Below are 14,006 nucleotides of genomic sequence, written 5' to 3' on the forward strand. Positions count from 1 at the left end.
ATTTCTATGCCTTTCTAATTTTAACTGCAAATTTCATCTCCATTTTAAATTTATTATAGGTTCAATCAAAATGGCATTTTCAATTGAAAAAGGCCACTTTTTAAAAAATAGCGAGCATTAAGGATTGTCAGTAATTCTTTTGTATAGTCAAATTTTTAATTAGCACTTCTGACTGTCATCCATATTAGGGGTTAGAATTAATGAAATAATTTTGAGTTTCCTTAACTTACTTTAGTTTATGGGAGAATTGTGTTAATACTTTTAATTAAAGAAATTTTGCATATCTTTAGACACCAAATTCTCTAAACAAAAAAGTCACTTTTTAAATTGCAGCGATGGTTCTCAGTGACGAAGATGTAAAAAAACAGGTACATAAATTTATGTCGAATTTTATAAATTACAAAACACGGCAAGTTGTGTTTTCATTTTGAATGAATGTATAAATTTTTACCCCTAGATTGATCATATGATGGCATTTATCCATCAAGAAGCCAAGGAGAAGGCAGAAGAAATCGAAGCCAAGGTTAGCTATGGTTTTTCAATTTCCTTCTACAATACAATCCACTCTTTTTAAGTCATGCATATGTGTTAACAAAACAGGCAGGCAGATAGTAAATTTTTGCAGGCGTGAATGAAATTAAATTAAAAAAGCTTTTAAAACAGTAACTTTCAAGATGCTGTGTTATTACTGCTTTCTTGCTAGGCTGAGGAAGAGTTCAACATTGAAAAGGGAAGATTGGTGCAACAAGAACGATTAAAAGTGATGGGTTACTATGAGAAGAAAGAAAAGCAGATTGATCTGCAGCGAAAAATGTAAGTCCTTCTTTCCTACTAAATGTTTCAAAATAATAGAAATCTATTTCTTAAAAAAAATTTGTAGTGAGTAAATGTAAAAAAGTACTGATTAAGTAATGGTTAATGACGTCATATATTTTTAGTCAAAGGTCTAACTTCTTAAATCAATCTCGTTTGCAAATTTTGAAGAATCAAGATGACCACATTCAGGTATTTATACTAACCTGTTTTTCTGAGAAACTCAAAGAAACCTCTCTTGCTTGTAGGGAAGCAGTTGTCATTTAAAAAGTGTTTGCATTTGATATTTTGCATTGTCATTGTTTTAGAAAATTTTAGAAGAAGCTCGCCAAAAACTTGGAGAGGTTGCTAAAGATCAAGCTAAATACAAGCAGGTCCTCTGTGGCTTGTTGACACAAGTTAGTATAAGCGTTTATAAATATATAACAGCATCAGCTTCTCACAGACTGACAATTGTAAATCTTTGACGCTAATTTTTTTAGTGCTTGTTTCAATTGCTCGAACCAACTGCTAAAATTCGTTGTCGAAAAGCTGATTTAGAGATGGTGAAGGTAAACTTTCTTCTGAGTTGACCAAGTATACTGAATGTTGTGGTCTAGAGCTATAGGAAAATATGCTCTTTTTTTGTAAATCGTTTTTTTTTCAGGAAATAAAGGATGCAAGCTTAAAGGACTACAAGGAAAAAACAAAGAATGATTGTGATCTTCAGATTGACACCGATAACTACTTGAGTGAAGATAGGTAAGTGTAACCACCTCTGGAAAAGTCATACAGCCTCAATGACCCTGCTTGTCCACCTAAAAATTAATCAATTTGTTGAAAATTTTTAATATCCTGGTTGTTGTTGATTTCGGGTTTTATTAAAGATTGTGCTAAGTATAATGTTTGCAGCGTCATGGGACGCTCAACATGTCTTTGTGGAAATCTAAATTTCCTGAATTTTTCTGAAAGTTAAAGCATTTAATTTCTCCTTTAATCCTAAAATTTTGTATAACTTCCTTTATTCGTCCATAATTAGTTTTATTGGAATGTTTTGTTCTATTGGACCTCTTTCCCTAAAATGTAAACTTTTTTTTGAATTTTTAAGATTCTATTTAATTATTTCTATAAGTCCATTTGAGCAACAGTATTTTGGTGTTTTTAAACCGCCATAAATTCTACTTGATATTTGAAATAGCAAGGTGTGTCCCAGCCCTAAAATGTGCGAAAACATTTTTTTATTATATTATTCGTAGTCTGTATCCGAGCTAAAGAAGGTAGCTACAAGTATCGTTCAATTCCGTAAATTTTTCCATGGACTGACCACTAGTGCGTTTCTCATGTGTAACAAATGTTTTTGTTTGAAACTAAATTAAAAATGGAAAAAAAATCCAAAAATTTGGTCAGCAGTAAGATTCTTAATTAAGAATAGTACTGCTGACCAAGTTTTTGGTCTTTTTAGGACTGCTCATCTGGGAATAACTCATTAATGAGTTATTCCCAGATGAGCAGTCCTAAAAAGTTCTGAAAATGTTCTGAAATTCGAAACATTCAGCAACATTCGGATTAAAATCCAAAATCGTTGTTATTTTTGTTCAAAAATATTTTCTAATAGTGGGGAACGCCTAATGGAATTTTTCAGTTGCTTCTTGTTTTTAAAGAATTTGAATCCCATGTTACTTTTTGTCGTTACTTTCTTTTTTTTCCGTAGCGCTGGTGGAATTGAATTGACTGCTAAAGGCGGACGTATCAAAGTGACAAATACGTTGGAGAGCAGATTGACTCTTCTCAGTCGCCAGGTTTGTAGCAATATTTTTACCAACTTTGTTGCGGCGGGCGAATTCCTGTGAGCAAAACCTTTCCAGGGCGGACAAAATCTTTTGGTCGCGTGTCTGCCCGCTTTAACGATGTCCCATTGTATTTCACTTTTTTTGCGGGTTAACTACTATTTTATATTAATTTTAGATGCTGCCTGAAATTAGAGAGTCGTTGTTTGGAAAGAATCCCACCAGAAAATTTTTGGATTAAAAAAAAGGAGAATTTGCACGAATTTTTAGTGGAATTTTTTTTATAAAAGAGAATTAATTTATTTTAATGAAGTTCAGTCTGTTTAACAATACATAGCCAGAGATCGTTCGCTAGTGAACCTAAGCACAAATTTATATTTGCCTTGTTATTTCTTTCATCCACTGATTAACAAAGACGAAACATTGATTTTTGTTCGGTATATACAATGTATTTATATAGCCACGTGATTTGAAATGAAACAAATATACGATTTAAAAAATGCCACTTCAATATTACATTTTATTGTTGTTGTTGCCCTATCGGCGCCCCATTCCTTCAGTTAAGCCTACAAACCTGTTTGATGCGGATCATACTTGTATAAGCATTTGAGGAAAGTGATATCTTACGTCAACCTCGATCCCAGGGCTCATAGTGTTTTTAATATAATCTTATATCAAATAACGCTGCGGACCATACGATGAAGGTTCATCTTACGTACAAGATCGCATTCTCTTCAACTGAGAACTTATGTACAATGACTGGTGAATTTTTAGGAAGACAACCCAACCATAGATTAAAAAATACTCTGTGACTGTTGTACGCAGAAAAGAAGATAAATAAACAGGTACAATATTGTATTTACAAAGTATACTAGCTAATTACCTGTACGCTACAGACTAGAGTCTATACAAACATGGTGTATTATTATATTTGTATAGTATATTCGCTAGTTAGCTGTACGCGATGCAGAAGAGAGGCTAAATAAACATGCTGTATTGTTATATTCACATAGTATATTCGCTAGTTAGCTGTACGCGACGCAGAAGAGAGGCTAAATAAACATGGTGTATTTTTATACTGATATAGTATATTCGCTAGTTAGCTGTACGCGACGCAGAAGAGAGGCTAAATAAACATGGTGCATTATTATATTGATATAGTATACTCGCTTCAATTGCACGCCTTCGAATTCAAAATGAGAGCATGCTGTGCAATAAATCAAATAATTACAATGTATGTGATAATTAAAAAAATAAGTCCTCAGGCCGACCCTAAAAAAATAGAAAGATATCAGCCCTAAAAATTTTATCTGTAAAATCTGTAATTTTTTTTATAAATAAACTTAGCAATATCCAAAATTCAACAAAAATAGCCTAATTCGCTATACTTTTCGTAAAATTTAGCTAAGAAGCATTAGGTCGTTAAAAAGTAAATTCTAGGAAAATTTAATGAGAATGAAAAATGTTCCCATAATCTGACGATTGAAGCTCAAAAAAGATTATTTTTCCTTGCAACTTTTGAAGAGCTTTTCTAACACATTTCATTTCTAGGAGTAGTGCTCACTTTGCGACAACTAAGAGATAATGAATGGTTCTGATTCCTGGAAGCGAACTTGGGTAGCAGTATAACCTGAACACTGAGATTAAAAAGCTAATAAAAACAATCACGAAGTAAAACCATGGCACAACCGTAGCTGCAACAACATATTGATATTAAAGCTGACATTGCACTTCTGCATGCTTCGATAGTGTCAAAATAGTTATTGTTTAGTAGTGGTTGTTCGTTTGCAGGCTTAAAAAAATTAAGTTCGTTGCAAAGTTGACAAAAAAATAGAAAAGAAGTCTATCACAACCCTTCAACATAAAAATGTAATTACAATATATTTATTTTATACACAATATAAATTACTAGCTACTAATATTACGGTTAACTTCGTTTAAAAACTTTGTCTCTCCTTCCGTACTGCCATCAGTCATTTCAGATTTAACCGTGGTTGTTAGTTCATCATTTAGCTCGGCAACGTCGATCTTATCCGAATCGCCCTCCTCCACATCGTTTTCATAATCACTGTCAAAATCATCGGCTGAATCAAATTCTGCGCCATAAAATATGTACCGGTTGGGTGGTACAGACAAATAATATACGTCTAAAATAATATAAAAAATTGACATAACGCGTTGAATAAGAGATATTTAGGGGTGACCACAAATTTAATTTCGGGGTAAAATTTTAAGAGGAAACACCAAAACACGTAACAAAGTCTTTTCTTTTTTTGAATGCTGTGGGGCAGGGTTTTTATTTTATTTATTATTACTACTACGAATATTTATACAGGATATAGCCACATCAGTGTTGGTAATACTCTTATCAATGTGGGTCCTGTGCTCTGAATGTATACATTAGATACACACCAGCATTGCTGACCATTAACCAGTAACTGTGGTAAAGACACTTGCCCACGGAGTAGAACAAACCACGGACCTTGTGATCACGAAGCGAAGCGTAAAAACAAAAAGTAGGTATTTGAAAAAAATAATGTCACAAAAAACAATTTTTTGGGTACAAATTTTAGGTTATTTAGGAGATTAAAGACGAGTGTTCATGTTTTCTGTCACCCTGCTTTTTCGGTAATACTTGAATTTCTCTATTTAATTGCAGGCAAGCAAGTTAGAGCAATGCTTTACGTATCTCTGGCGGTAATGTAACATAGTTGCATTCGGAGTGGAGGAAGAGCGAACCGTTAGGATGGAATCCCCAAGGACGTTAAACTTCCCGTTATTTACTTACTTGCTTATTCTATTAAATTTTACAACAATAAGCTTAAGCACAGCAAGATTTATTTAAAAACTAACCAAATATTTTTGAAAAGGATTAGGCCATATTCAAATTTAAATTAAAAAAATTCGAAAAGTTACTACCTTGCTTTGACTGCATCACATCATTCGGTTTTCTTTTCTTTGTGGCAGGCAGCTGGTCTCCACAGCCACATCTTCTCCTTATTTTGTCGTCATTTTTATCGCCAGCGCATGATTCACAATCCATCTCGAAACTTTCTACATCCTCGTTCGTACCCTCCTCCGTTGCATTGTTCAATTCTAAATTATTCGCAGTCTCCGCCTCAGTAAACAGGTTCTTAATTTTTTCTTCATCTAAGGGTTTTGGTTGAAACAAACCAATCACATTTTGCCATTCGCCTCCCAATTGTTCACACAATTCGCAGATGACGTCATCACAGTTACCGTAAAATTCGACATCAAACTGCAAGCTAATCGGTTCTCGGTTGATCAAAATCTGTGGTACGTCTGGTTTCACTAAACCTAAGAAAAAATTTGATTCGTTGTGGCTTCGCTGCTACTTTTAATCAGAGGTGTAAGAAGTGAAATAAGAATCGACTTACTTGGAATTAAAGCCACAGGTCTTACTTTTAATGAAGAACCTATCACAATTAACAAGTCAGCCTATAACAAAACGTTGCCCAAAATTAATAGCCATATTTATGCTGAGACTAACTTAGAAATCGGTTAATTTTCACTGACTGACGCGTGTTTCTTGAAGTGAACAGCCTGGAAACTGTCTAAAAGTCTAAAATAAATTACTGGGGGGACGGGGTTTAGGTAAATGTATATAATAAAAACTCGTGTTAAAGTTTACTTACTTTTTCTTTATCCTCTTGTATCCGCTCATGAAATGTCTGTGGTAAACTTTCTCCAAAAAATACAATATCTAGAAAATAGTAGAACAAATTATTAAAAACAAAAACGCTGGTGTTATAATTTCCCTACCACCTGAAAAACAAAACAAAATCTCTAAGAAAAAAATTTCTTAACATTTAAGGATTAAAGAGTTTTTCTTCCTCCTAATTACTGCCAATAAGACAGTTAAACTTACTTTTTGCAGGAAGCACAATTTTAATAAAAAAAAGAAAAAAAAAAGAAAGGAAAAATGTACACATACAACAAAGATAACACAATTATCAATCTTGACACCAACTGGTTTCGCCCAAAAGCGTCAACCAAAGGGTCAACCAGGCGGGGCACCTCTTTTGTCCTTAAATGCTTTTTCAATTACGTGTAATCTATTAGCATATATACAACAAGGAATAACTTGCATAAGAAGTGGAGTAGTCACACCCAAAGAAAAGACCAAGTTGGTCAATCCCCCTTGCTACGCTTCTTTCAGTATCCTTGGAGGATAAAGGGATCAAACTAAGTTTGAGGACTAAGGCAAAAAGTAGGGGTCGTTACACCTAAAGACAAGACTTGCAGGAACTTGTAAAAAGGGAAATTGTCCAGTCAAATCTAATAAAAATGTTTTTAAAAAAAGGAGGCCTTCTATCGAGAAGAAATTCATTGGAGTAAATACTGTAATTCAATTTATTGGAGTAACAATGAAATCAACCTTACCTGGTTTTAGAATATTTGATGTTTCTTCGCTTTTTACCTGACATTGGGTGCAGTATGGAATTCTCTAACAACAAATTAGGCAAGGAAAATATATGAAATACATATTCACTAATCTAACATACATATGATATGTCATTACGTAAAAAAATATAGCTATTACCTCCTCGAATATATCCTTTCTAATCTCATCAGAATTAACTTTGTGTTTACAATTAGTGCAGGTTGCAGTTGCGAAGGATCCTACAAAAAGATCTCAAATACATTATAGAAAAATCTTGCTAACAGGTAATGTACGTCCCGTAGAAATTTGAGGAAAAGATAAGTCAAAAGAGACTTAAAATTGTAGAATTAGACAGTTAAAAAGAAAAAGTCAGGCTTAAAACACACATACCATGGCATTGTACTACATTTTTTATGCCAGCAGTCTGTTCTAGAGTGTCGATATTTTGAGTGTAATTTCGTAACAGCTTTCCAGATTTATCCAGATGGGAAATGAATCTGTGACACAATGATGGAACGAACTGACCAGGGTAAATTTCCTAAAAATATATTAATTTGTTGTGATTACTGATGCACAAAAACTTTTGGCTCCTGTTGTTGGAACAAGAGGATTCTTTAAAAGGAAACCCAAAACTCAAAGCCTACAAAGAAACTTCCTAACACAGCAAGCAATCATATGCGTATGTGCTAAGCATAACCACAGACGCGATACATCAGCTGTCAATGGCTTCAGAATAGTCTTTACTAAACAAAATTAACCCAAAATTTTTGGATAATTCTTCCACTTACTTTGGCAAATTTAAAGAATGGCCACGGATTGCTTCGAAAGTAGTGAATATCAAACATTGATCGAGGATCCGGCAAGTCAGGATAATCTTTACTTAGGCGAGCATAAATGCCATCTCGTGAACGGAAATCAGGAATTCCACATGAAACAGATACCTGTAAATATTAAGATGTACAGCTTTATCAAAATGTGAAAAATAATACATGTTTTCTTTATAAGCAAATTAAATGTCGAAATCAAGCTTGGATATGCTTCTGTGTAAGACACAATCAGGCTTAGAGTTACTTATAGGTTATATATTGCAAAAACAAATTAAAAACAAAAAAGAAAAATTTGGGATTGGATAAGACAAAATTGTTCTATTTTTACCTTTATATAGGAGTGACAAATTTATTGGTATTCTTACACGAAGGTATAATTGCGTGACAGACAGACAGACAAACGTATACAGGCATTATAATATAGATTTTTACACGAAGGTATAATTAAAGGGAAGTATAGTGGTTTTATTACATTTTTTTGTGTAGATGGAATAAAAAAAGTCTGTGTCTAATTAAAAAAACATAAGAAAAACACACATGAGTTGTCCAGCCTTGGTGAATCCTTTAAATATGCTTATTATAGGTTAAAAAAATTCCCGTCTGAGCCTGAATATGCTTATAAAAATTTTTTCTTAAAACACAACGTATAAAATTCAGCAAATTAGGGTTTTCAGGTTTACTACTCTTTTTCTAAAACGAAATTGAGGAGCACTGAGAAGAGATTTCATTGGCTAAAAACAATTTTTAACTTATTGATAAAAAAATAATACCTTAGTTCAACAGGCAAATTTAGACAGCATAGTGGTTTTAATTAAGATTTATTGTGTATATGGAATTAGAAAAGACTGTGTCTTATTAAAATACCCATAACACAAGAAAAGAGCATAGGCTTAAAAAATTCCCTTGTCCAAGCCTGGCTGATTATAGGCATTATGCTTATAAAAAACATACTTAAAACATAACGTATAAAATGCTGAAAATTGGGGTTTTCAGATTTGCTACTTTTTTTACTCATTAATGTACACAATTATAACACACAACCACACACACGGTTAAATAAGGTAGAAATTTATAATTCCATAGAAATTTTAACTTGGTAATAAAAAAATATTTGTGTTTAAGAAAATAAAAAAAAATTAAAGCTATGAACAAAAAAACCATGCTTGCTGATTTTTACCCTAATTTTCACAGATTTCCCTTTTATTTTATATAAAATTTAGCCATATAATTCCGTAAGATAAAAATACTAAAATTAAAGTTAAACACACATTACATCTTGTGACATCAAATTTTGTACATGCTAACAAAATTGATGTTTATACAAACAACAAAGTGTTTACTTACTCCTGCACCTGTCAATACAATGATGTTCTTGCAATTTGTTATTAACTTTACAACATGCTCAATAGATGTAACATGTAAAAGTCTTTGGCGAGGTGCTGGTTCTGTTATTATTTCAAAGACAAGTCTCCAAAGTGACAAGTCATCCACTTGATCCGGCTAAAGAAATTAAACTTTGAATATTGAAATTTATATGGTAAACAAATAAAAAGAAAAATAATGTTACAATTATTTATTTATTCAGTATTTAAAAAAAAATGAATTTACTTACTAAATTAAGTCTCGGCACGAGATGGTGAATAATATCTCTAGGACTGGCATCATTCTCAATTTGTTCTTGAACCCATGACATTGGGTCTAAAAATAAAATATTATTGTTTGTACCATACCTCCGGGGTTTTCATAAAGATTTTACTTTTATATTTTAAAAATGTGTATTATTTACAATACACTGAAACAGGCATTCATAAAGAGCGTGCATGTTGACAAGCGTGCATGCAACTGGATTAATTGCAATTTAATAGCATACACAAAATAAGGTCCTTCAATAATGATTTTAGACAAAAAGTATAACAATTAAGTCCAAAAGCAATTTATCACAACGATTTTAACATAAGAATATTATAAAAAAGTCAAATATTGCAAATAATAGTTATATATAAATATAATAAATCAAAGTTAAAGTCACGTAAGAATGTTTAGGAAAAAACACATTTGTTGCAAGCATGAATGACATACTCTAAATTTGTTGTGTAATTTTTAAAAATACAAGATTTAGAAAACCCTCAAATTATATTTTCTTAGCGAGCCCATTCTCTCAAAAACAGCTTTAGCTTTCGGTCTAAGTTTTTATGTTTTTTTCGACGACAATGTATGCCATGCGTTGTTCTGATCTAAAACAAAGCATTATAAAGTAGCAAAGATTTTTTTGTTTAATTCTATGCATAAATGTATCCATGTGGGTGTTATAAATTGCAGCATATTTGTTTAACTGGGAACATAGTCAAATTTGCGTCATCCAGACATTATGTATTTTTTAGGTGATAATATGTGTGTTAGGAAAAAATCTTATGAATTCATGCTCAGTTAAGGTTCCAGGCAATTCAGTTGAATTCCTGGAAGATTCTGTACTAAAAGGTAGTATTGCACATTATTTTGATCAGCAAGGACAGGACAATAGCCAAACTGTATACTTGTTTTTTCCCTAGCTACCTGACTGCACAAAGTTTGGTTGGCAATATGGACATTCTGAAAAATATGCTTAGGATCATTTCTAATTACAAAAGTGAGGCAGTTTGTTAGTGAGGTAAAAACTTTCCCAGCTATATTTCCTTCTTTGTTGCTAATGTTTTCCTTCATTTCAAGTTCATTCTTGTCAATCAGGATCATTCCATTGGTTTTCACTTGTTTTGCGTAAATGTGAAGCAGGAAATATAGCAGACTGAACAACAAATGAACCAACACAGTTCCCACACCTCTGTAAGTGAGAAACACATGAACCAATCAATCAATTTTTTCTGCTTTATAAGGATTAATTTAAAACAAAGAGTACCCCAATTGGGGTAGCTTTTGGGATAGGGGTTGTATTATGGCTAATTTTAACATTAGAAGCATATATTTTGTAAACATACAATGGCTGTTATAGCTCACTTAACATATATACCAAATTTTGCACTTATATAGTTGTTAAAAATATGTTTCACCTTTACTCTCATTTTTTATTCTGATACTTCACCATATTAATTTTTTTCATAATAATTTCCATAATAGATGCATTGTGCCACTTAACTGCTTTTGCGAAACTTGAGCTGCTGTGTGAAGTTGATCGCATACGGAAAAATGGGCAATGTTGTAAGGTACATTCCTACTGGATGGTCGCCACATGATAATCAACCAATTTTTTAGAGCTATAAAGGTTGCACTAGTTACATGGTGAGGTGTAGTAAGGCTCTTATGCAGCTATAGCCTTGTTTTCATGTTATTTGATCACTGTAAAGACAACTTTAAGGAGGAAATTTAAAATAAATACATTACTGGTCAAAAGCCTCCTTTCTAATTTTATTAAAAAAACAATGGCTAGTCTTGTTTACTTGTTATCTCATTGACAAGAGAAAATCTTAACCAAAAGATTTGCTATAGAACCTTGCATGGGGGGAGCCTTGTTTTCAAGATAATTACATTTGAATTGTTCTGCAAATAGAAACTGCTCAGTCCAAATCCAATAGGATGGTTTCCACTTTTAAAACCAGAAGTCAGCAGCAAAGAAGAGCACATAATTCTTGTCTGTAAAACAAAACTACCCTAAAGCGTCGGTTCCATCTGGCATTGAATTGCATTAATTTTCTTGTGCTAATTTCTGTACTCAGAGTTATTCATTATATATTTAGCTTACCGTAATTCATCTTTTTATCCCCCTCCCTTTATTTATCCCCCCTTCTAATAAGCTCCCCTCCAGAGACTAAAAAGGTTATTTAGCCCCTCCCTTGCCCCCTCCATAAAAAAACTAAAATTAAAACAAAACAAAAATAAAAACAGATTTAAAAAAAAGTAAAAGTAGTCAAAGAAATTCGATATTATTCGTTGATTTAACGTCATATACAACAATATCCATATGATGCAACTTTAATTGGAGTTAAAACAGGTGCGCTAATTACATATTCATCAACATCCACTAGGCATTAAAAAATCATATAACTCCAATTAGTGCATTTGCGAAACGCAAAATAACGCCAGATGAAAATCAAGCTGTCACGTGGTACAACTTTCAGTTGAGGGAAAACACGAAGATTTCACAATCAAACTCTTACAGAAGTATCTCAATTAATTAAAGCTAAATTACACAATATGTCAAGTTTGAAGTTAGAAAAAAAAAATATCAAAAAAAAATTCAAACCATATTTATGAAGTGACTGTGTCAACAGCATGAACTGTGGTTTTTTCACAAATCATACAGACCTGTAATTGGTTTAAAAGTATATATAGACCTTTTTGAATGCTTACATTTTCTATGGGAAGCCCTTCTGACTCTAACAAGTGCTTGGCAAGCAGAAAGATGGAGAAGGTTGCGGAAGAAAGGTCTTTTTCAGCCCTTTTTTTCTATGGAAAGATTTTTAAAGCTTTAAACTATTATCGAGTGCAGATAGATAACTTCTTGTTAACATAAATTCATATAAAGTCGTAATAATACCTTTGTGCGAAGAAACAGACTAAAAAGGACCTCACTTCACCTAGTACCCACATCTTTTTTCATGCCACGCAATTGTTAAAGCCAAAAGAGCTTACCATGGAAAATGTAAACATTCAAAAAGGTCTATCACAAAGAGGGTGTCAACTCGCTGAAAGCCCCATATATATGAGAGCGAATGTAGGCGTTTTTTCGGGTTTTATGAGCTCATTGTTTGCACTTAAAATTTTTGGCAAAAGAAGGAAGGTGCTATTCTGTCATTGTACTCTCAGTTTAATTTTTGTGGGATTTTATTTGCAGCTATTTATAAAAAATCATGTGACATTTGTCAACTATGAGAATAGCTACGATAGATGAATTCCTCTGTTAACATTTTCAGTGGTAAGCTCATTTGGCTCTGACATTTGTTTGGCAGGACAAAAGGATGGGCACTTAGCTAGTTGAATTGAAGCAAAGTTATTTGAAGTTCATTTCATCACCTGAAGACATTGTTATAAATAAATTAAAATAAATCAGAAGACATTAATCTACACTCAATAATAGTTTAAAACCTCATACAATGTTTCCATGAAAAGAAATCAACATGCATCAAATCTTTTTACCTTTTTGCCTCTTTTTTTCCTGCCATGCAAATCCACAGCCAAACAAGGACACTGTTGAAAGGCAAACAAATAACGCCACAAGGAAATTCATTTATAAAAAAGGTGTACTTCATTAATTTTGTGTGGACCAAAACCATTTTTCTTTCTCTTTCTCAACAAATAATTTTGCTGTATGTTTCTGTCTGAAGGAATCCTTTTGTTGTGGAACTGGGCAGGTTTTAGGGGTCAGATTTTTTACTTTATTTAAAAAAAAATTAAAGTTCTAAATGTTACCTGAATTTATTTTGGGGGCATTCAACTCTGTGGCAACTGTGTTAGACACATCGTGTGCTAGATCATTTTTTTCGATTTTTGTTTCATTTTCGTTCGCATTTTTAGCCGCCATTTTTTTAGAATTTTTTCGAAATACTTCACCATAACTGACTATGTCTGGAGAAAATAAGGCTGTCGGCATAAAAACTCAAACGGTTAAGAAATGTTTCAGTCACACAAGTCGGGTACGCCCCGAATAGTATTTTTCATTCAAAGTCCTTTTCCGCCAAGTCCCGCCGCGTCCGCCTTGCGACGGAGCCCGGGGAATAGTACGAGGGCAGCAGGGTCAAAAGCAGGCTAAAGAAGAATGTCATATGTCAAACTTAGATTCCTAAAAAGCTACCTATGACGCCACGCATAAATTAAACATAATTTTCGCAATCTCAGTGAAAAATTATTAAAGCGTGATGTGGTGGATATCTGAGCTTCATATATTTTTTTTCTAAGCAAGTGTGGAGACAAAGTTATTATTTTTCACTTATTTTATTTATTGTGAAATCTACAAAACTACTCGATAGATAAGTCCACCCTTCATGACGGAGATTTTATCAGGTTAAAAAGGTGCCTTATTCTTTACAAAAGACCAACTACCAAGGGCAACCAACGAGTATTTTTAGAACAAGTTCATTTATAATTGGAGGCTCCTTTTTATGTAATGCACTGTCAGATTATATTAAAAAAAAGGAAACGTTAGAGGTAAAATTGCTCTGCACGCACAATAAATCTAACGAGTATATGTTCTTGTAGTAGCTGTGC

General features: G+C 32.9%; 2 protein-coding genes across 2 annotated transcripts; one reads left to right on the forward strand and one right to left on the reverse strand.

The window, feature by feature from the left end:
• Positions 1 to 290: 290 nt before the first annotated feature.
• On the forward strand, positions 291 to 3,090 carry LOC130655860 (V-type proton ATPase subunit E-like). The gene is made up of 9 exons (XM_057458675.1): positions 291 to 368; positions 458 to 523; positions 704 to 813; positions 939 to 1,005; positions 1,122 to 1,211; positions 1,296 to 1,364; positions 1,460 to 1,554; positions 2,504 to 2,591; positions 2,758 to 3,090. Exons 1-9 carry the CDS (start codon positions 336 to 338, stop codon positions 2,818 to 2,820), a joined length of 681 nt encoding a protein of 226 aa, XP_057314658.1. The 5' UTR covers positions 291 to 335; the 3' UTR covers positions 2,821 to 3,090.
• A 620-nt stretch (positions 3,091 to 3,710) lies between these two features.
• Positions 3,711 to 13,372, reverse strand: LOC130655857 (NAD-dependent protein deacetylase sirtuin-1-like). The gene is made up of 11 exons (XM_057458673.1): positions 13,212 to 13,372; positions 9,424 to 9,509; positions 9,156 to 9,311; positions 7,773 to 7,925; positions 7,375 to 7,522; positions 7,144 to 7,223; positions 6,984 to 7,047; positions 6,236 to 6,303; positions 5,978 to 6,038; positions 5,499 to 5,897; positions 3,711 to 4,726 (listed from the first exon to the last, which is right to left on the reverse strand). Exons 1-11 carry the CDS (start codon positions 13,321 to 13,323, stop codon positions 4,488 to 4,490), a joined length of 1,566 nt encoding a protein of 521 aa, XP_057314656.1. The 5' UTR covers positions 13,324 to 13,372; the 3' UTR covers positions 3,711 to 4,487.
• Between the last annotated feature and the right edge of the window lie 634 nt (positions 13,373 to 14,006).

The sequence above is a fragment of the Hydractinia symbiolongicarpus genome, chromosome 8 (genome assembly GCF_029227915.1).
Source record: "Hydractinia symbiolongicarpus strain clone_291-10 chromosome 8, HSymV2.1, whole genome shotgun sequence".
NCBI lineage: Eukaryota > Metazoa > Cnidaria > Hydrozoa > Anthoathecata > Hydractiniidae > Hydractinia > Hydractinia symbiolongicarpus.

Coding starts and splice junctions, on each gene's coding strand:
- LOC130655857 (XM_057458673.1), bottom strand. CDS start 13,323: ATGGCGGCTAAAAATGCGAACGAAAATGAAACAAAAATCGAAAAAAAT. Junction 9,510..13,211: donor TGCCCCCAAAATAAATTCAG/GTAACATTTAGA, acceptor TTTTATTTTTAG/ACCCAATGTCATGGGTTCAA. Junction 4,727..5,498: donor TGTGATGCAGTCAAAGCAAG/GTAGTAACTTTT, acceptor ATATTATTTTAG/ACGTATATTATTTGTCTGTA.
- LOC130655860 (XM_057458675.1), top strand. CDS start 336: ATGGTTCTCAGTGACGAAGATGTAAAAAAACAG. Junction 1,212..1,295: donor TCTGTGGCTTGTTGACACAA/GTTAGTATAAGC, acceptor TAATTTTTTTAG/TGCTTGTTTCAATTGCTCGA. Junction 1,555..2,503: donor AACTACTTGAGTGAAGATAG/GTAAGTGTAACC, acceptor TTTTTTCCGTAG/CGCTGGTGGAATTGAATTGA.